The 21244-nt window shown below is 44.0% G+C and overlaps 1 protein-coding gene across 3 annotated transcripts; it reads left to right on the plus strand.

Annotated features, from left to right (window-relative positions):
- Positions 1 to 42: 42 nt before the first annotated feature.
- QTRT2 (queuine tRNA-ribosyltransferase accessory subunit 2) lies at positions 43 to 13889 on the plus strand. 3 transcript variants are annotated; one of them, XM_050332433.1, is made up of 9 exons: positions 404 to 1410; positions 3724 to 3800; positions 4505 to 4582; positions 4916 to 5015; positions 5735 to 5944; positions 6908 to 7107; positions 9713 to 9864; positions 11327 to 11447; positions 12509 to 13889. In XM_050332433.1, the coding sequence occupies exons 5-9, from the start codon at positions 5765 to 5767 to the stop codon at positions 12768 to 12770; spliced, it is 915 nt and encodes a 304-aa protein (XP_050188390.1). In that variant the 5' UTR covers positions 404 to 1410; positions 3724 to 3800; positions 4505 to 4582; positions 4916 to 5015; positions 5735 to 5764; the 3' UTR covers positions 12771 to 13889. The 3 variants fall into 3 exon arrangements, with proteins under 3 accessions (XP_050188388.1, XP_050188390.1, XP_050188389.1); XM_050332431.1 differs by lacking the exons at positions 4505 to 4582; positions 4916 to 5015 and adding an exon at positions 43 to 286 and having other exon boundaries at positions 1355 to 1410; XM_050332432.1 differs by lacking the exon at positions 4916 to 5015.
- The last annotated feature ends 7355 nt before the right edge of the window (positions 13890 to 21244 follow it).

The following is a 21244-nucleotide window of genomic DNA, read 5'->3' on the forward strand; positions in this document are numbered from 1 at the left end:
CCCGCGGCGCCCGCTGATGACGCCCGGCGCGCTGGGGAGGGAGCTCCGCGGTGCCTGCGGCCCCGGGCGCTGCCGGAGCGAGGATGAAGATGCAGCTGCAGCTGCTCGGGGCGGGCTGCGGGCGGCTGGGCGCGCTGTCGGGGCTGGGCAGGAGCGGGTCCGGGGCGCTGGCGCTGCCGGGCTGCCTGCTGTACACGCGGACCGGCTCGGCGCCGCACCTCACCCACGACACGCTGCGGGAGGTGCGCGGCGTGCCCGGCGTGGCGCAGCTGCCCCTGCCCGCCATGTGAGTACCGCGGGGATGGAGGGGGTGCGAGCTGGGGGGTCCCTCCGCTGCTTCCCCGTGGAAGGGAGGTGCAGGGACGCGGTGGGAAAGGCGAAGGTGAGGGAGCTGGAGGGCCGCGTGGCTTTTAGCGTGTTTAGGCCGAACCCGCGGGAGTAACTTCAGAGCTGTCTTCCCATCTCGGCCAGCAGGTCGAGGGAGGTGATTCTCCCCTCTGCTCTGCTCTGGTGAGACCCCACCTGGAGTACTGCATCCAGCTGTGGGGTCCCCAACACTGGGAGGACATGGACCTGTTGGACTGAGTCCAGAGGAAAGCCACGAAGATGATCAGAGGGCTGGAGCACCTCTCCTGTGACGACAGGCTGAGAAAAGCTGGGGCTGTTCAGCCAGGAGAAAACTCCAGAGAGACCTTAGTATCAGCTTCCCAGTACCTAAAGGGAGCTTATAAGAAAATAAGGAACAAACTTTTTAGCAGGGCTTGCCCCGTAATGAGTTTAAACTGTAAGAGGGTAGACTAGATATAAAGGAGGAATTTTTTACAATAAGAACAATGAAACACTGGAACAGGTTGCCCAGAAGAGGTAGTAGATGCCCCATCCTGGAAACATTTGAGGTAAGATTGGACCAGCAGTTGACTCTCAAAACTAGTTAGGTAAGTGGCAACTGAAAGGGAAGATAATCATCATAAAGGTTGTTAGAAGCTCTCCCCTCCCTGGTACTGCCTTTGCTGAATGATGCACATTAGTGATGCTACTCAAGAAGTCACACTGGGGCTGCATGTTCTCCAGCAAGTCAGTGGGCACTGGGCAGTGCAAGTAAAAGCTCTGCCTGTTTGACACAGAATTATGAGTGCCCTGGGTTGTGGGCTATGATTCTTGAGCTCTGTGTCTCTGGAATTTAGTTCCATCTCCCCCTGCCTTACTGCCTGATAGCTGGATGGCAGAAATCAACGCTTAACCAATCCAGTTTCAGATAATGCATAAGTATGGAAACAGAAGCCTTAGTTATGAAACCACTGATTTTTTTGATAGTTGTCTGCTAAGTTAATGTGTTTCTGTATCTGGATTGCAGGGCAGAAATTCATGATGTCCTGGAAGAGTATAAAGAAGGAGCTGCAAAATTTATAGGTAAAGTGTGTGTGTTTGCTTGTATGTCTGGAGAGATAATGCAGGTGGATCCCACTAGAGCATATTCAGGCAGTACTGTAGGCAGAAAGATGGAGGTACAGACTTTCCACATTTAGGCATTTTCTCACTCAGAGTGCCACTAAGGAAGGCTTGAAATAGCCTGTGGACATTAGTATGGCCAGAAATTCTTTTGGCCAATTGTATGGCCAAAAATCCTTCAATCAGCCTACAAAAATAAGTAGTTTTGCTTTTTCTCCCTCTTTTTCTGCACCCAGCCTTCTCCTTGCAGGCTGCAGCACTGACTGGGGTGGGCTTAGCCCAAAAGTTGAGACTAGAACTGAGAGAGGTTTCACTGTAGCCCCCTAGTCACTGCTGCAAATGAATCTTGCCAGGTGCAGAGTATGACTTCTTTTATGAGGAGAATGAGAAATTTTCATGAAAAGGGCCTTCCCCACACAGCTGCTCAAATACATTTCCTGGCTTTTTTGGTTCCCTTAAAATAGTTAATTTCAGCTCAAGATTTCCAACAAGTATGAAGAATGAACAGGTAAAGCACCTACATCAAATCAGTCTCAGCTGGTGGGCACTTGTATCTCTGAGCTGTTTCTGTTCTGAGAATATGTTAGGGGAAGGACCCACGTTGGATTTGTGGGAGCTTTGAGGAACTAAAGAAGCAGATGGAGAAGCTCATTTTCCCCTGTTCTTTGTTCCTGTCTGTTTAGCATTTGGACTGTACTTTCTCCCTGTCTTCCTCTTCCACTTTTCCATCTTAAAGAGTCAGTTTTAAGAATTAACTGAATTTTACTTATGGATAGTCATACAGAAAACAGCCAGATGTTGCCACATCCTTTGGCTACTGCAATAGGCCTTTGTGATGTTCATCAGTCCCTGTACTCCATCCTTGGAGCAGCTCCTGAATGGAATCTTTGTCTTAACACCTTGGTGATAAGAATGAGTAAAGCAGCAGTTCCTATGTTTGTGACTCTCCTGTTTTTTCCCTCTGGTTGTCACAACAGATCAGTAAAGGCCTGACCACGTGCATTGTGCAGCTCAGATCACTGGTGTCAGGCTCATGTGGCAAGGGACCCTGAATGCTCAGTGAATGCAGGGTTGGCCTCTTGTGTGAATATGTGTATTATAGCCTGTATTTATGTCTGGGGAGGCAGCTCAAAGGACTGGAGGATGATCTGCCAAGTCAACAAGTTTCTCTGGGATGCTTTTTCTGGGTATCCCAAGTTACACTGGGTATGGGGTTAGGTCCTATGAAAGTGATGATGTGTCTGTAATTTGTGTAATTTACAGACAATTCTTTGTGTATGGAATATAGCAGACTTTGCAAGAAAAAGAATTCTGTGTTGATAGCGTGCGCTTTTTTTTCTTAAGTGCATAAAAATTTGGGACATAAATTTCATTATATAAACAAAGTTATGGTTTGCCTTTGCAAAGGAAGTTTGCACCCAACTCTCAGTAAACTTCGACTGCTTTGGGGCAACTTACTCCTTCACAGAAAACTGAAGAATCTCTTTATCTGACACTTTTTAGAGGCTTTACCAATTTCAGTGACTGTCTGTGAAGAGGAGACTGTCATTGAGACCTACTGTCTGCTTTCTGACATTTGAAGCCTCCAGTCTGGCAGGGATGATACATTTCTCATTTGTGTAGCTGATATGTTCTCTCAGTATTCTATTCTTTACTATGAGGTTGGTGAGGCACTGGAAGAGGTTGCCCAAAGAAACTGTGGCTGCCCCATCCCTGGAAGTATTCAAGGCCAGGTTGGATGGGGCTTTAAGCAACCTGGTCTAGTGGAAAGTGTACCTGCCCATGGGACAGGATCTTTAAGGTCCCTTCCAACCTAGACCATTCTATGATTCTATATTTCCTTCCTTAAAAGTTCTAGGCTTGAGGTTGTTGATCAGTTTAGATTGTGTCAAATGTCAGATGTCCCCAGTGTATCAATTGAGTGGTCAAGTGAGTCAGCTGTTTGGTCTAGACAATTTTAGTAGGTAAAGTATTAATCAAGAAGAAACAGAAATAAATCTCAAAAGAGCTATGTAGGTTGCAGAACCAAAAGGTATTATTTCATGGTTTATACTGATGCTGCACTCTTGTCCCTGCAGATAGTAAAACTGAGGAAGAAGTCAGCCTTCTTTGATGCTGAGATATCAAGTGATTGATATTTTCTTTGTGAGAATGGATGTATCTGTGTGTGGGAGAATGCCCTGTTCCCTTTTGCAAATTGACAAACCACATCTTTGCATTAACTTTGCTTTAGTTCATGAAAACTCTACCCCATGTCTGTCTCTGTGCTCCCAGGTATGCCAGATGCTGTGCTGTACTGCTCCCTTCATGACCCAGTCAGTCCCTGTCCATCTGGCTACAACACCAACAAGGTACAGTAGCTGTAAAGATTTGAAAGGGTCCACCTAAAATTCCCAAGAGAAAGCTACCAGTCCCTTCATCTCTGTGGGTGTGCTCAGACAGCCACAAGATTTATTTTTCTAATCTTTGCACAAAGAGGAATGTCATTTACATGCTCATACCTCCAACTAAATAAAGCTGTATATGTTCTTACTTGTCAACATGTTCCCTGAACAATTCCTGAGCAGTTAAGTTGCAATTCAGATAGAAAGGAGAGCTCTGGCCTCCCATATTGTTGTGGTTAATATGGTAGTAAAAGAAAATACCTTTGTTTTAGTGTATTTGCTGTACCAGCTTACAGTGATGCCGCTGATAAGCAATAAATCTGAACCCCTGTGTGTATATTTAGTCTGCTACAGACCCACAAAGGAGAAGAACTTAGAATTTTTGCAGGAGAGTTGCTCAGCAGTCCAGGAGCACATAGTGTTGCAGGCATTTTCCTGTTCCATCCCACAGACACACACATTCCCTATGCAATCCACACGCTACCTGCCACAGCTTTGTCCTGGAGGGGCCACTCCTGGCACCTGCTCAGATCCAGTCAGTCTCAAGGCTTGTTTGGGTATGGTCACATTTGGTGAAAGGTGACTGAATGATAGAGGATAACTACTACCATTCAGCTATCAGTGTATATTCTTTGCTGCTGGGAACCAGGCTGAGTTCTGCCTTTTTTCAGGGAAGGAATTATCTGAAGGTTGTCCTACCACTGTGCAGCTATGAGGTGATAGCAGCAATCTGAACCTGGATGTTGCAGGTTTGATTCAGCTTTTTTTTTTTTTCAATAAGCTGGTGAAGATATTTGTCACCTTGTTACAAGGCCTTCTGCAGCTGAATCTGTACTGACAAATGCTTATGAAAGCTTTTTGAAAGCAGTGGGACAGAAAGCTCTGGATACTGTGCCAGAAAGTCTAGCATGGGCTGGATTTAAATAATCACAGGATAATGCTCAGTCCTCTAAGCTGCATGGCTATTTTATTTATTAAAGCTGCTTTTTTCCTCTCGAGAGCAGAATGAAGGTAACTAGATGTGATTACACACTGCCCTTTGGCTCAGACAGTTCTGACTTTCCTCTGCCTGCCTTCACCAGCTGTTCCTCGATGCTCTCGCAATAAGAGGCAGCAGGTACTGTCTGATCAACATGCTGTTTCAGAACAACATACAGCTGCTGTCTTCCCGTTATTTTACAGGTACTAATTCTGGATCTCCTTCCTTTGGAGTTGCCTTTTTTCAAGTGGGAAATTTACAGAAATATTATTACTTTGGAGACTTCTGTCTTTGTTACTCAAATTTAGTGAAATTGGCTGACAAGGCCAGAAGTAATCAGGAGAGATGGATGGATGGACAGGCAGCAGGCATGTGGTGTACTACCCCACAATCCTTTTGGGTCTTTGTGGAGACCAAACAAAAAAATTGTTCTTCTCATATTTTTTGCGTCAGCTGATCAAATTCAATTTGCAAATTAGTATGCATGAGAACTGCACTGCTTAATCTGGCTGGCTGGCATAAGCTAGCAGAATGTGTTTAAACCCTCAGGCCCCAAAAAGTCCCCATAACACTTCATGCTATATGCTATTTCTGATAGCTGAACACACTTCCTCTTTTAAAAAAGCACTGACAGAATTGTAGATGAAAAGAGATGACTTTTAAAGGGCTTGAGACCAATTAACTACTTGAAAACTCCTTTAAAATTTTGGAGCAGCAGTGTCGCAAGTCTAACAATAATACAACAAAATACAGCCAAGCTGCACTCACAGGTTAATTACAGATTCTGTAAAATAGGCTGAAATGTGGTATGAGTTATCATTCCAGTATCTGGTATTTCACCAGACCAATTCCTCCCCTCCTTTCACCCTTAGGATCTGCTTATTTTTCGCAACTAACATTCTTCCCTATTTTTCCTTGACAGACAGTCTCCCTGTGGGGAAGCTCAGGGCGCATGGAAATGACAGCTTCCAAATTCATGGACATACAGCGGGCCATCCAGCCGGACTGGTTCCAGTGCCTCTCTGATGGAGACACCATTTCTGGGGAAGTTGGTAGAAAAAGAGCAAAGAAGTCTGTGGATAGGTCACTTTCCTTCCTGGATGTATGTCTTGAGCTGCAAGAGAAATCACCGGTAAGGTCCCTAAAATACTGAGGCAGTAGCACTGCATCTGCTTTTTGGTCTGTGCTGCATCCTGGACCAGTACCAGGATGTGATTTAATAGGAAATCGTGTCACATGTATGTGTCAGAGAATGCCCAGGTAACAGTCCTAGATAAGGTATAACCAATAGTGATTTTTCCTTTCTGCTTTTAGTAAATTGTCTCCTGCACTAAAATACTCATCCCTACTAGTTGAGGAGAACTACTTCTAATTTTTTCCTCCCTTGGTTTTGAACTGTAGTGCATTTCTTTCACTTACCTTATTTCTATATGCATGGGCAAATAGTGGGATCTTCTCATTCAGGTTGAGAAAACCTATCTTTTTGATCTGAAGTCCCCTCAGTTCCAAGTGAGGAATGACTTGATAGAATTAGTCAGGGCTTCATGTCTTCCAGCAGCTTTGGAACTTTCCTCCCTTTTGGTGAAAGGAGATATATATTTGAGTGTGCACTACAAGGGAAAGAAAACGGGTGACAGGAGCTGATATCAGTATCTCCTGAAAAGGAATATTGTGAGATCTGGTGTGATCATTATGAGATGAGTTCTGACAGCCAAGATAATGGCACCTGCTTTGTATTCTGCACTGACACATGTATTGCTGAAGGGCCATCCATAAAAAGCTGTGTCCAAAGGTGATGTGTGGTTATTGCCTTCAGTAATAGGGAGGTGGGAAGAATGGCATCAGAATTCTTAGTGAGTTAGAGTCAAAGTAAGGAGCAGAATCTTGTCTCCCCTAATCCCATTTCTTACACTCACACATGGACTTCACAGTGTTGCATGGGGAATAGTATTACATGGGATAAAACACTGTGGTTCTGGCAAGTTCCTGGAAATGTGGGACTTAAGTAGCTGGCATCTGAAGTCTGGGCTGTGAGATGTCTTGCATGTCTTTGGTAGAGCATGCTCTTAAGATTTGTAGCTTTTTCCTGGGACAGGAGCTACAAGGAAGTGTAATGTTTGGGGCCATTGAAGGTGGAGATATCTTGGAAGAGAGGCTCAGATCAGCCAGGGAGACTGCCAAGCGGCCTGTGGGTGGCTTCCTGCTAGATGGCTTCCAGGGATGTTCCATGGCCATGGAGACCAAGTTGAAACTGATAGCTTCTGTCACAGCAGAGCTGCCAGAGGATAAACCAAGGTAAGTCATGTGGGCAACATCCCAAGAAATCCATCTGTTCTATTATGAGGAGCATCTACAGGCTGCTGTGCAGCATCCCTGTAGGAAATAATCACTGTATTGCACAGCTCTGCACATGCCAGGCTGCATAAATTTTACCACTGTCAGGCTGCAGGCTTCAACCCTTGTTTCAGTTTTTAGCTGCAATTGGCACCAAGCTGTACTCACACTCTGAATATGCATATTCTCCACATTAGTCATATTTACGTTTTTAGAAGAATTACAGGTAGGGTATGTCGGGGTGCTTGCGTTCATCATCTGAGGCCATGGTTGACTTGAAGTTCAGCTCAAACAAGAATGTTATTATCAAGATATTATGCAGGGACCTCATCTTATGAGGGGACCTCATCTCATGAGATCAAAATCTGTCATGTTTCCAGTCCTCTGTGGTCTCAGCTGGAGGATGGCTCCAGAGCGGGGTGCTGAAAGAACCAGCCAGTGTTTACATGATCTTTTGGCAGCCAGCTCTGACCTAATACCTGAGACACTGAGCCTGTGAACTACCAGAGGTGATACAGCCTCACCTAAAACAACAGTGTTCTGTTCTCGGACAGTGTGGGGCTTATTTTGTATTGGAGTAGTTATTTTTGCCCATCACATTCATGGCAGAGAGAGGACAGGGGTGGCAGCTTTTTTCATTGGTACCAATGAGTAATAGTAACTAAAGACTTCCCAAAAATGTATGTTAATACTTGCTAGTGGTTCAGAAGTGGAGGGGTTTCTTAGCATTGGGTCGAGCTTGCTGCATTGCTCTTATAAGAGCAGCTGCAACAGAAATAATATGAGTGCTTTTTTAATGATTTCCTAAAGAGAGTGACTGAGGCCCCATTGTTTTCCTGCTTCCCTCTGCTAGCTGAGCATTGCTCTGGCCTAATGGTGTTCAAAAGGAAATTAAATGCAAAAGCACGTGTCTGGTGTTGCAGCTTGTTCTTGCTTAATGGTGCCTGGGGTTTGAATTTTCCCGACAATTAGAAAGCTTGCTGTGTTGTTGCCATCCTGTCTGGTTGAGCCACTTAAAAGATCCCCTGGGAGCATTAGAGTCCAATCTGCTCAGCTAACCTTACTGGCTACCAGTGCATCTGCCTCATCTATCAAATAGTTTGCTTGTCTGGTTAAGACAAGTGTTTCTGACCTCTCTGTAGGAAGAAAGCTGGGTAGCCCCAGGGGGTCTTGTAAGTACCTCAAGTGAATTTCAGACAGTCCTTGTTCCTGAATCACCCTTGCCATTCTGGCTGGAGAAGTAGTTACGCAGCTGTGTTCTACCCCAATATGAAATTCAATATGAAATTCTCTAGAAGACAAACACTTTCTGTGCCCCACTCAAGAAGTGACTGCTTTTTGTGTGACCATATCAATGTCCTTTTTAAGAGTCCTTTTATGTATCTAAAGATGCTGAAGTCTCTTGGTAAAATTTGTTTTCCTTTCCAGTAGCAATGGAACCCTTGCAAGAAGAAATGTTTGTCCTTAACTGAGCAGAGAGAAGTTTCAGCAAGGGCTTTGATCATGTGTGCAGACCTACTGTTCTGACTCCTGCGCATCATTTTCTCCCTGCCATGGAAACCTGAAACATAAAACACTCATGCTGTAAACTTCTCCCATCCTTATTCTGTGCTCATCAATTTAATTGGAGTACTTAGAAAAGTGACTAAAAATGGCACCTTGTGACTTCATTTATCAGCCCCTGCGTATTTTCCTAATTATCTGTTTAGATCATTGTCCTACATTAACTTCTACTGCTGTCAGCCCAGCCCATGCACCTGCAGAAGAGCAGGCACTGCTCTACTCTCTTAAGCTTCACCCACCATCAGCAAAGCTGCCAACTAAATTTGGCTAACAGCAGGATCTCTATTACCATTGATGGCAATCCAGCCCGGCTCTTCCTGGCTCTTAATGCTGTGTCTCAGGAGATGTTACAGCCAGGTTTTTGGGGAAATCATTTGAGCAGGTAGAGTGTAAAGAGGAGGGAAGACTAAAGCAAGGAAGCTCTCTTTCTAATGACATTTCTCAATAGTGCATTCTCCTCCAGGCACGTTTTCCAAATGCAATATGATGTGTCTGTCACCTGAAGGAGTTGTATCTTTGACCAGCCATCTACTGCTGTCTCTGCTGCTCTTGATCAAGCCTTTTCAGACTGTCTTTTAAACAGTTAACAAACAAAAGGGTCCATGTGTCTGGAAACTGGTAGTTCCCTGGGGCACAAACATGACTAAGGAAAATATCTCTTCTATGGCACAGATGTTTTGAATCTAAGTGTATTTATGTGTATGTGAAAGAAACCAAATCACTTCAAACATAATGAACAGAATGAGTTTGTTCCGCAATAAGTGAGGGATTATTATGTCTTCCAAATGGCAGATAATGAAAAGCCTGCTGTGTACTGGTTAGGTTGGAGGTGGAGAACTGGAAACACACAGGATTCTGAGCAGTGACTGTTGTCCCCACTTGCCTTCTGGTTAGCAGTCGCAGAGATAAGCTACATGGGCTGCACGTGACCTGAAGGTCTTCAGGTACCTTCTTGCTTCTACTCAGAATATTGTAGATTTGTCTTCCTGTGGGTCTCTTACAGAGTCATTCATGGTGTGGGCAAACCAGATGAGGTGCTTGAGTGCATTGAAAGGGGAGTGGACATTTTTGAGAGCTTCTTTCCTTTCCAAGTGACAGAGCGAGGCTGTGCCTTGGTTTTCAGTTATGACTGCCCTCCAGATCCTGAAGCAGCAGGTAAGCTTCTTGATGGTCATTATAATTTTTACAGTTCACATTGTGGCAATGAGAATTCTTATTTTGGAGGAATCTCTATTTGAGTGTTTTGTTCCTGAAATAAGTGCAGTAACCACTGGAAAAACCGGTATTCCACTGTCAAGTGTTGCTTTTGAAGGTGGGGTACTTTGGTGTGAAACCTGTTGAGTAAAACTTGAGGACTCTAAGTGTGATTAGCCAAAACATGATTAAATATTTCTTAAATACCTACTGAATAGAGAGGTTTTAATTTGATACCCTTGGGAAATTTTCTGTTACCTTTAGCAATGAAGGCTGGACTTATTAAGTGGAGATGTATTATGTTTAAATTCTAGAATTAACTGAATATGTATCTGTAATAATAATATATTTTTGAAGTTCTTTCTTTCTAGCTGTCAGAAGTTTCCCATTTTTTCTTTGCCCTTGCATTCATCAGTACATTTCAAAACAAAAATGAGATGTTCATAACTCATTACCTCATTATGCTGTGAGATGGGAACATGCATGTCACCCATTAAAGCATCTATCAAATGTGTTTCAAGCAGCTGTTTTGTTTTGGCCTATTAGATGTTTTTAATGCAGGAAAACATTTTAAGTTTTTTTCTCTTGGGTAAAACCTAGTGGCTTTTCATGCCTCGATAATTCAAAACCATCTGAATAGAATAGAACATTTTGTTTCTTATGGTGCTGCTATTTCTTTAACCCTCATCTTGTTAAGGTGTCTTATTTTGCCATATTCTTAAATCATAAGATTCTGGGTAAGGAGAGTGGTTTTGTTCTGTGTCTGTTTTAAAGTCGGTAGACACAGATTTTGCAAACAGTAATACTGGTATTTTCAGATACATCTCCTTAAGAACAAACTTAAAATTGCAAACCTACAAAGTTATGGGATAATTCTTTATTTTTCAGATAGGTGCAGAAAAGGCAGATGTGGAATCTACATCTCCTGAATTAGTGCTACCAGCCTCTTTTGATTCCAGTTGATTAAAAAAAGAAAGAAAAAAAAAGAGGCCTCTAAATCCCTGAGTCTCGATCACAGCATGGAAAGTAGAATGATCGAATGCAGATGAGTTGCCTGTCTACTCTAATAAAATCTCAATAAAATCAATTTGTTCAGATGATTGCACTCTATTCAGCATGCAGTTCAGATGAAAAGTTCTTATTTTTTATTAAGAATTTAGCTCAGTAGAGCAGCAAAGTTATACTGTTGTTTTCAGCTTTAACTTTTGATTAGTTTTAGTAGATTAGTTTTCAGTTGTCTCTTACTCATCTAAAAGTGTATTTGAGTTAACTAACCTAGGGCAAATTAAGGAAAATAGCTGCTTACTATAGGAAAGAGGTGTAAACTTGTGGCAGGAGAGTAGCAGAAATACCTAGTCTAAAGTTGCTATCCTTCCTTTTCCCCTGCTCTGTTTGTGAAAGGCTGTTGCATTTTTATTTCAAGGAGTTTTAACACAAAATGGGGCCCAGGACATGGAGAAGAATGGTGCTGAAGAAAACCAGGAAGAAATCTCCAAAGCTCACCCAGAAATGACACCGTTTGAGATATGTCTGAAGGACAAAAGGTATGTGAGTTTGTGAGGAGGGTACCTGCAGCTGTATCACTGAACGTGATAGTTTTGACTTCTGTATTTGGTTGCATGTGGTCAGCAGCTGGATGGGAGACTTCATAAAACATAAAGCTGTTGAAGACAGTACTTCTGGACATTTAGTGGAGAGTGCTGGATGAGCATTCTAGCTTGTTATCAGGCAACAGTGTATGTCAGAAAGCATTGTCTCTTGTCTGACCTAAAGCCAGGGACTTTCTGGTCATTTATCCAGCAGACATACTGTGGTCATAACTATGCCCCAGCTGAGAGACCATATGTTACAAAGCTTGTCTGGGGATCATTTTTGTCTTCCACATCTAACTTGGGTCTCTAGTATCTCGAGATACTAGATTTTATTTAAACTGTGGAGACCCTCTACTTTGTGACTCCATTTAGGCAGCTGCTGAGCAATTCTGACATTTCTAGATACTTCACAAATACTTTGACCACTGTTGCCACTGGTCCTTCCTTCTGTTTGCCACAGGTACTTCTGGGCTGTCTGAGTAGACAATTGTGTTGCTTTGCTCTCCAGCATCTCACATAGAGGGGAGTATTGTTTTTTGAATAGAGAAATCAGTAAATCCATAGTTTTGATAGCTTTCTCCTTCATAAATGATGTGATGGCTAGTGAGAGGTGTCTTGCACTGCAGCTTTTCTGTCAGCAAAGGCACAGATAGGGCCTCTCTCTGCTGTTAGCTGTGATGTAGTCAGAGTTATCCTGACTTAGATGTGTGGCCTTTTGGCTCCGAAGTGAGTTCTGGCAAGATGAGGCTTAGGGCAACCTGGTGTAGTGGAAGATGTCCCTGCCAATGGCACAGTGTTGGAGCTAGATGGCCTGCTAGGTGAGGTCCCTTCCAACCCAAACCATGTATGATATTTGAAGTCCTTTGTGCCAGTGGTGCTGGTCTTAGTTGTCAACAAATCTTAGAGCAGCTGGGCTCAGGTCCCTGCAAAAGGCCAGGTAGTAATTGGGTACTCTTTGTAACTTGAATGGGTCTTCTAACCTTTGATGTTATCCAACATCGCTTCTTCCTTAGATACCAAGATGACTTTGGTCCTTTGCTGGAAGGATGCACCTGTTACTGTTGTCAGAGGCACACTTGTGCCTACATCCATCACCTCCTCGTGACCAATGAGCTGCTGGCTGGTGTCCTGCTCATGATGCACAACTTCCAGCACTACTTCGGTTTCTTCAGTGCCATACGGGATGCCTTAAGAGACAATAAACTGGATCAACTGAAAAACCTTGTCTTCAGGCAGGCACTTCAAGGCCCAGTAAATGTGAAGCTGAGCCAGTGAGTTCAGAGAGGATATAGGAGATTGCAGGCTACACCCTTATCCAGTGGAACTGTGTAAGCCGGACTTCCAGCAGGGTCACCTGGATCTGTCCGTAGTAAAATGCCTTTTTTCTTCCTGGAGGGAACTGAAGGAGACATTTCAAGAAGATCTCACTTCCTGGTGGGGAAGGATGATCTTGTCCAAATGTCACTTTTGGTTAATTGGCTTGGTATGTTCTTGGTGTATGGAAAACTTTGGACAGCTCACAAGACCAGTATGCATAGCTTTGTTTTCAGATACTCACCTTTGGTTTTCCATGTGCAAGGACAAAGTTGAACTTGTGACTGAAGATAAAGCAGGGCATATACGTAAAATTAATCAAGCTGCCTGGAGGCTCAGCAGTGTTTTGGGACTCTTGCTCCATACCCAACAGTAATTATCTTTCTGGAAAAACCTAGTGTGTGGTTATCATGTAGCTCCTTGATGAGAAGTCCCACCTCAGTTTAACACACTGTCCTTGTGGCCGTTGCCAGCATCTATGTCCTTGAAAAGAACTGACTAGAGGTGCTGCTGTCTGGAGGTGCTGCTGTGTGTTTCTCCCTCAGGCTGCCTTCAGTGCAGAGTGTTCTCTGGGCCTGGAGGAAGCCCTGCACCTCGGCCTGGCCTTGAAAACCCCTGTCTCAGGAGTCCCAGTCAGTGACCTTAAAGCCAGAAAGAAGAGGAAGTGTTTAATCCATGTCCTGCTGTAGAGATTTGGGGGGGGGTGTTGGTTTTTTTTGGTTTGTTTGGTTTGGTTTTGGTTTTTGTTTTGTTTTGTTTGTTTGTTTGTTTAAAATTTTGTACTGTTATTCCAGATTTCTCTGCCTTGTTAGCACACGGATGATAATGAATTTATCATTCTTTCCGACTTCCCTAGCACTGGTCGCATAGCAAAAACTGTGTTATGTGAGATGAAGCTGTGGAAGAAATGTATCACAGGAAAAGGCATTTAGAAAACATTCTTGTGGCTCTGTGTTTTAAAATATGACAGTTATGTCACATTCCTCTCACTCAGTTTTTTTAAATGCCCCTTATTTTGGAATCATGAATTTAATTATTTTATGTTACAAAGCAACAATAAAAGAAACCTATTATTTGTTACACTGGCTCCTCGGTGTGTGACAGAGGTGATGTACCAGAGAGCTTGAACTCAAGAAGCTGTCTCCTGGAAACTTGACCTAGCAGTCTGATGGAGGACAGAGACGTATCTAGGAGTAGGATCCTGTCATGTAACAGGGTTCCAAATAATTTGCTTCAAAAGAGTGTCATAATAGACCTAGAAGTGTTAAAGACACCTGTCCATTCCCTCTCTCCATAAGAATTCTACTACCTTAATTAAGGTTGAAAAAATATTACTGTTAAAATTGCTGGCCTTAAAGCAATTAAGGATTAATCTGTAGTTTACTCTTCACAATTTCTTTAATGTTTTAAGATTTTAATATCTCCCATCAGAATGACTTTACCATAGAGTGTAAGGAGTTTTTAGCTCCCCTGTCTCTTTGGGCAGCTACATAAGGTTGTCAGAGTCCTTTCTACCATTCTGGTCTTATTCACCGTGTTGCACTAACTACACTTCAGTTCCACAGGATCCTAAACAAATGGTGCAAATGTTGTCTTCAGACAGGAATTACAGAGAATGATTCAGCCACAGAAACGACATAAAATGCAGGTATCATCATCCTCACTCCAAGTAGTACCTTTTGGTTGTTAAAGTTTATGCAGCTCTGGGAAACTTGGAGATGGCATCCTGGATATACAGCGTGAGATAGAAGGTCTGCTTAACTTGAAGGGCAGGGAATTCTAATGAAACAAAAATTGTTCATGCTGTTTTCAAGAGGAATGCAGGATATGATGGTAGTGTTTGGACCTGGTCTCTGCAGTGTCTATTTCTAGTTGCGAGTGTCAGTGCTAAACCTTTTGGGAGGGGCCAGGGTTTTTTCTCACTCACTGATACTGCTCTATCTGCACACTCAATCACCAGAATGCCCCAGTCAGGCCAGCACTTAGGCACCAAGATGTTTGTGTCCAAAAGGTCAGTCAGGGATGCTCTGTGAAGACAGGGAAGATAAGGAATACCAGCTGTCGTGTCCTCCTCGCACATACTCCTGCATGCTTCTGAGGTTGGTACTGCTAGTCGGGGAAGTGCCATTTTGTATCTTCTGGGAGATACTTGTGATTGATCATTCTCCCTGTCCTGCCCCACCTCTGTGAATCATTAATGTCCCTTTGTCTCCCAACCTGGGTATCCACAGGAGCTACCTGTAGCTGTACTGCGATCTTAGTGACCCACTAAGCTGAGTGCCAGTAACGTGACATTCTCAATAACCCTTCTGTTCTTCCTCTTGGCCTTCTGGTCTTTCTCTACTGCTGTGTTCCTTTTCCAGTCATACCCATCAGGCTTTCCTGTTATGGTTCTCTGCTTAGCTTTTATGTGTGTACCTGTGTGTGCCCTGGCTTCACATTTTCTCTTGTGCAAGAATTGGCCAACTACATCTACTCACTATCTAACAAACACAGTAACAAACTGCACTAAGTCTGGAGCAACCTTAATGTGTTGTATGTAGACAGCTTCTCAAAATGTCAGTCCTCTTCATTCATGTTGTAAAAATTCAGCAACATTTTTCATGCCAACTTAGAAAGTTTTTTATTCATTTCCAAGCAGAGATCTATTTTCTTTCAAAACCAGAATTCTTGCCCTAATGTGGGGAAGAAAACTGCATGACAAAACTAAACTTTTCATGAGGAAGTGAAAATTGAAATTAGTAAGGAGTGGAAAATGTCTTTGCTAAATTAACTTCACTAAGCACAGAAGGCTGCAAAAACATCCTTGAGTGCCATCCATCTCTAAAGGGCAGAATATAAAAAAGAAGAGCAGAATACAAAAGAGATGGTGCGTTACAAAAAGATTAGACCCTTGAGAATCTTTCCCTTAGCAACTTTTAGTGTAACCTTCCCCTTGATAAAGAAAAATCTTTCACGCTGATGACAATAACTGGCAGGGCCTCATGTTAAAGGCCAAGTGCTGTGCTTTTTTGACCATTTCATCAGTATTCTGCCAGGTGACTTTCTCCTTTCAGAGCTATTTTAATATTGCAGACTCTTTAGCAATTTCAAAGGTATGCTTTAAAATATATTAAGGGAAAAAACATCAAATTGGTTTATCACAAAAATGTTTTCTTTTTTCCTTGAGGTATGTAATTTCTCCCACACACACATTCACCCACCCCGTCTATCGTCTAAATTATTAGGACATGGTGTCCAAGAGACATATCAAGCCTTGTGTGACAGTTCCTAGGTTTGCTCTGCTGTGGTTCTGAAGGATTGCAGGAGCTGCCCAAGACTGGAAGTGTTCCAGCAGGGTGTTCAATTTATTTCTACATCTCTAAGGTTCAGAGGACTTTCAGATCATGGTATTTTTATGCATAGAAAAATCAGTTCCCGGTGTGTTTCAGAGGTGCTTTTAAGCATTGGGTAGTTATTTTTTTTTCATCCTGAACCCTGTTGGGTTTTGATTCATAACCTGAGTTGGCAGACAAAGGCCCCCAATAAAATGTTTAAACCTTCCTCTCAGTAATTTCAGAGATGTTTCCTCTGTGATGTGGAAGGCATACACAAAATAGATGATGGTGCAGGCCAGTTTAATGGTTTTATTTGTACTACATAATTCAATAGGGACTCATCTCTTTTCTGGTAATGCAGCACTCACTTCTTCAGACTATTAAAGATGTTCAAGCACATGTTACCATCCTTTCATATGCACTTTCCAGAGGCATGACAGGACTTTTCAAAGAAAAAGAGAATTAATTTAAATTCCTTTGAGAAATTGGATCTAGACTGTCAGAGTTGGTGCTGGCACAAAAGTGGTGCAGCAAAATGTTTGTGCTTCTGTGTTGATGTTGCCAGTGTGATGGTGTCTGTCAGACACTCTCCAGTGGCATATTGGCTTGGAAAGGCAATACCTTCCCTGCCTCACAGGGAGGTGATGATGAACTGCCTGGTTATGTCTACATCTGTCAACTGTATGATTTAATTACACTGCTCAGGTGAATGTGCAACAAAGTGGGATGCTCTATGTGTCTGACATAGCTCCTCCAGCTCCTAGCTTTGCTTACTCCCCATCCTTACAAAAACTTTGGAGAAAACCTGCTCTGTTTGGCAGCTCTTTGTGTGTCTGAGTATCTTGTAGAACTCTTTAAGAAGGAGGTTTGAATGAAAAAGGGTTATCTGATTACTTCAAAGTTCGGCCTGAAAATTTAGGAAGCTGTGTAGTGGGGACAGTGCCAACAGTAAAGAAATTATACCTAAAGGCATCTGGATCTGCTAGGCAGTTCAGGATTAATCAGCTTTCTGTCTTCCCTCTCCCTCTGCTACAGTGTAAAGCATTTTGTGGTCCAAGGGGATGACCATAGCGCTGTGAAGGACAATGGCTGTGGTTCATGCCCGCAGATCCACAGGACAAGGTGTATTTCACCTGCCTGCCCTTGCAGAGCAGATTGATTTGCAGGTTGGTGATCACAGAAAGATCTAAAAACTACAGCTCTTACATGTAATGGCCCAGCATAGATTTTCACAAAAGAAAGTAGTGGTTTCAAGATCCTTGGCTAGAGTTCCTGGACCCATTCCTGTGCTCTGTGTGTGACACTTTGGGCTCTTGAGCTGACTGCCTTTCTAGGCTGTTGGACGTGCGTTGCAACACGTGACACAAAGGTGGCTTTGTAGCAATGCTTTATGATCATTGCTTCTTCCTTCCACAGGAGAACATCTGGTTTGCCTTTTGATGAGGTAATCAGGGGAGGTAGTGATTAGCCAGCATCTTGCAGGAAGTCAGCAGAGGCTGCAAATCTGTCTTGAGCTTTTTTATACTGCCCTTCCCAGACCAGAATGGAACTGTCTACAATGTAATGACAACTTTAATGGTACCATGTGCTGAAAAACAGCTGAAGAAACCAGCCCTTAGGAAAGCCAGATGCTTTCCTCAGACAAAGCTGAGTGAACTGGGATGGGAGAGAACACAGAGACTGGCAGGCAGCCGAAGCCTTCAAAGAGATGCAGGATCTTCAAGGAAGGAACAGGAGATAGAGCATCTGGGAGGAAGGAGCATAGGCAAACAGGATGATTACGATTTGGCAAGGCCAGCAAGGAAAGGAGTGGGAGTTATGCAGTATGTCCATGTGTAGCACTGCCAACATCAAGTTGCAGAAGCTACTGGAATGTGCCTTTTTACATCCCTTGTTTCGTGCATGTCTTGAGGAGGAAGAAGCATTCTGTTGCTGTTCAGGAAGTTTAGCAACGGTTGCTCTACTGCTCACAAAGGCAAAAGGCTACAGAGTAATGCTTGTGGCCTTCAGGCCTGAGGCTGACAGGGGGACTAAGTGCTGGACTCAACACTGGTATGTAGCTCCCTTCTTCCCCACAGCCAGTACCATCAAAAATATTCGAGGAAATCCTGTCGCCTTAACCATCTGCTCATCTCCTTTGACCAGTCCCTCACAGAGAGACAGCAGTACTGCTGCCTGTCAGCTGAGGCATAGCAAGGTGAGCAGTCCACCTGCACCACAGCCCTTCTCCCATGGCATAGCGTGGCAGAAAGAAATGTTAAGTAAATGTGCTTGTGCCCAGTGAGAAGTAGTCTTTATTTGGGCTATTCAGTTTGCCATGTTCACAACTGCAGGGTAAAACTTATTAAAACTGACAAGAGTCCCTAGGGCAGGGAACCAGAAAGGTCTTCCCCACATCACCAAACAGGCAACAGCCTAGTGCTTGTCTCACTGAGATGCTTAAATTATTACACTGAAATTAATTTTTAATTATGTTCGTTTTCTTCTTTGGCTCTAGGGGTTTTCTTTACCTCACATTTCCAGAGGCATTCAGGGATGAGATGAGACCAGTGTCTGGCAGGAAGAGGTTTACTGATGTGTAGCCAGAATTATGAAGGAGGCTCAGGAGAGGTCCCTGCCTGTGCCTGTGGGAAAGCATATCCCTGTTGGAGAAAGGTGTGGTTGGCATCAGAGCTGATGGGCTCCTGATCTGACACTTGAGGCAGTATGAAGCCAAGGAAGAGTGGCATGAGTGATGCCGGGAAAGCAGAACAAGAAAGGTCACTGCTTTGTATTGAGACTGACTGACTGGAGAGTAACAGAGCATATCTGGTTCAGTGGCTTTTGAGACTGAAAAGCAGTATTGGTCTGGGATCTCTCTTCTACATCCTGCTCAGTGTCATTCAGCAAGAGGTATGGAGCAGCTGACACTGACTTTGAAGAAATACAGTTTTGAATCCCTCACACCTTGAATGAGTGAGCCTTCCTTTGCTCCTAAGGCAGCAGGTCAGGTGGTAAAATACTGCCAGGAGATGACAACCATGTTAATTCACTATTACCGTTAGACAGGAAACATTCACTTCAGTGGTTCTCTCAAAAGCTAATGCAGATTTGGGGTACTTGCACTGATCAGAGAAAGAACTGATGTGCCCATTCTTTTTGGGGATATGAGACATCTCACAGCCAGGAGTGTTTGCAAGCTGAAGGCTGCCAGAGTGTGTCATCACTTCATGAACAAACCATCACACGCTTGGCTGAAACTAATCAGAATGCTACCCATGTCGTCTGGGTTGTCCGCAATTCCCATTTGCAGTTTTTTAAGTGTCACTGTATCAGCAGCCTGCAGCCTCTTGAGCCTTCCTTGAAATGTTGTCATTGATTAGACAGTCTTCAGAAAACATCACATCAGTAACAGCAATAAGCTTCAGCCAAGCTCTGTCTTCCATAAGGCTGCCCCTTCCAGAGGAACTGCCCAGCTGTGGACAGAGGATTCCAGGTCACTCCAATCCCCCTCAGAGAAGCAGACTCCAGGTGTACCCCCCACTCTCTCCCCAAGGGGAAAGCTGCTTGTGCTTAGCCCCACAGCAGGGTCCAGCTGAGTATCTGGCCTGCCCATCTCCCAAGGAGTCTAGGGAGGATCACCTGGGGGAGGAGATTTTCCACAAGGCTTTGCTTTGCTTTGCTTTTGTTGTATGCTGACAGATGTGGATTTTAATGTCTGGCTGCAGCTGGGGTTACTGAAACAACATGTTCAACAGCTGCTGGAAGGTACACTGGAGCATATTGGTTGAGCAGTGTCACCTGCAGAGCATTGGGCTGTGCTAGCAGGTGAAACCCATCTCCTCTATAATTTCCTTGCCTTCCCAGTAGCTAGCTTTTCTTGTGGAAGATCGTTTTACCTTCTGCCCCACAAGCCTTTGTGCTTTCCTGCTTAAAGACTCCTGCGTGACCCCATGCTTGCTGCTGCCTCTGACAAGGTAGAGTGTTTTATGGTTTCCTTTCTGTTTACATTTTTACAATATAAAACTCAACATAAGAGCTGTTGTTTCTGGCTCTGAATGGCTTCAGTTCAGTGCCTGGTACCATTTGAGGTTTTAGTAACTTGTGTAACCAGTGGTTTTGCTGCTAGACCTGAAGTCTAACACGTGCAAGGTGTGGCACAGCTATCACAGGTGTACCCCTGGGGAGCCCCAGGTATGTGTGCAGAAGCAACCTGTGGGGATATATGGGCTCAGTAGCTCATTTGTCTGTGCTCCTGCAGCTCAGTCAGAGCCTATAGCTCTGTGGACTGGGACACTCAGCTTGGAGAAGGTGGATGCAGGGGATAAATGGTGTTTTTCAGTCCATTTCTCAGGCGTGCTGTAAATGCGTCTAGACAGGCAGTACTTGGATGGTTGCCTTGTACCTTGTAGAGGGGGCTGCTCTTCCCAGTGGATTTTGCCAGCTCTCCTTCATCTCCAAAGGGTCTTAACTCTCCTTAGCTACAGTAGAAATGCTTCCTGGCTATTCTGTCTGCTGGCTCGTTTACAAATAGCAGCCAGCACAGGGGACCTGAGGTATCCTGTGCCAGCTGCCTGGTGAAGCAGAGTGAAGGTGAGCAGACACTGCAGGACCCCTTGCTGCACCTGCACATCTGCCCAGCTGTGCTGTCAGAGCAGGTCTCCTGACACTGGGAATTATTTACAGCCTGTGACTGTCTCTGAGCTCTCTCTTTGCAGGGGAGCAGGTTTCTGCATTCCCCAAAGGCTCTTCTAATGTGAATATCAGTATGTAAATGAAACCCTGGAGAACGCCTGTGGTTCTCCAGCAGAGCAAAGAGTCATGGCTCACCTCTCCTCTTTCAGCCAGTCGTGGAGCCAGGGGAAACAAAACAGAAAAGAGGAAAATATTGTAGAAAATTAAAGGTTAGGAGGAGGCACTGAGGAGCTGAAAGAGGAAAATGCAGATTATTCTACTGTAAATAATGAATTGGGATGTGTGAAACATAGGTCCTGGGGGGGCCCTCAGCAGTCCCTTTGGCTTGCTGGAGAGGACAGAGGGGCATCAACTTGTTGCACCTTTGAATGCTTCAGTTCCTTGGAGTTTTCTGGGGGATCACTTATAGCAGCACTTTAGGGAGCAAGAGAGAGATTGTTTTGT

The sequence above is a fragment of the Myiozetetes cayanensis genome, unplaced genomic scaffold (genome assembly GCF_022539395.1).
Source record: "Myiozetetes cayanensis isolate MyiCay16 unplaced genomic scaffold, myiCay2020 scf5-8, whole genome shotgun sequence".
Lineage (NCBI taxonomy): Eukaryota > Metazoa > Chordata > Aves > Passeriformes > Tyrannidae > Myiozetetes > Myiozetetes cayanensis.

What these genes read in the sequence shown, in the direction of transcription:
- QTRT2 (XM_050332431.1), top strand. Translation starts at nt 84, where the DNA reads ATGAAGATGCAGCTGCAGCTGCTCGGGGCGGGCTGCGGGCGGCTGGGC. An exon ending in AGCTGCAAGAGAAATCACCG is followed by an intron (nt 5,945 to 6,907) that starts GTAAGGTCCCTA and finishes TTCCTGGGACAG; the next exon opens with GAGCTACAAGGAAGTGTAAT. An exon ending in ATATGTCTGAAGGACAAAAG is followed by an intron (nt 11,448 to 12,508) that starts GTATGTGAGTTT and finishes CTTCTTCCTTAG; the next exon opens with ATACCAAGATGACTTTGGTC.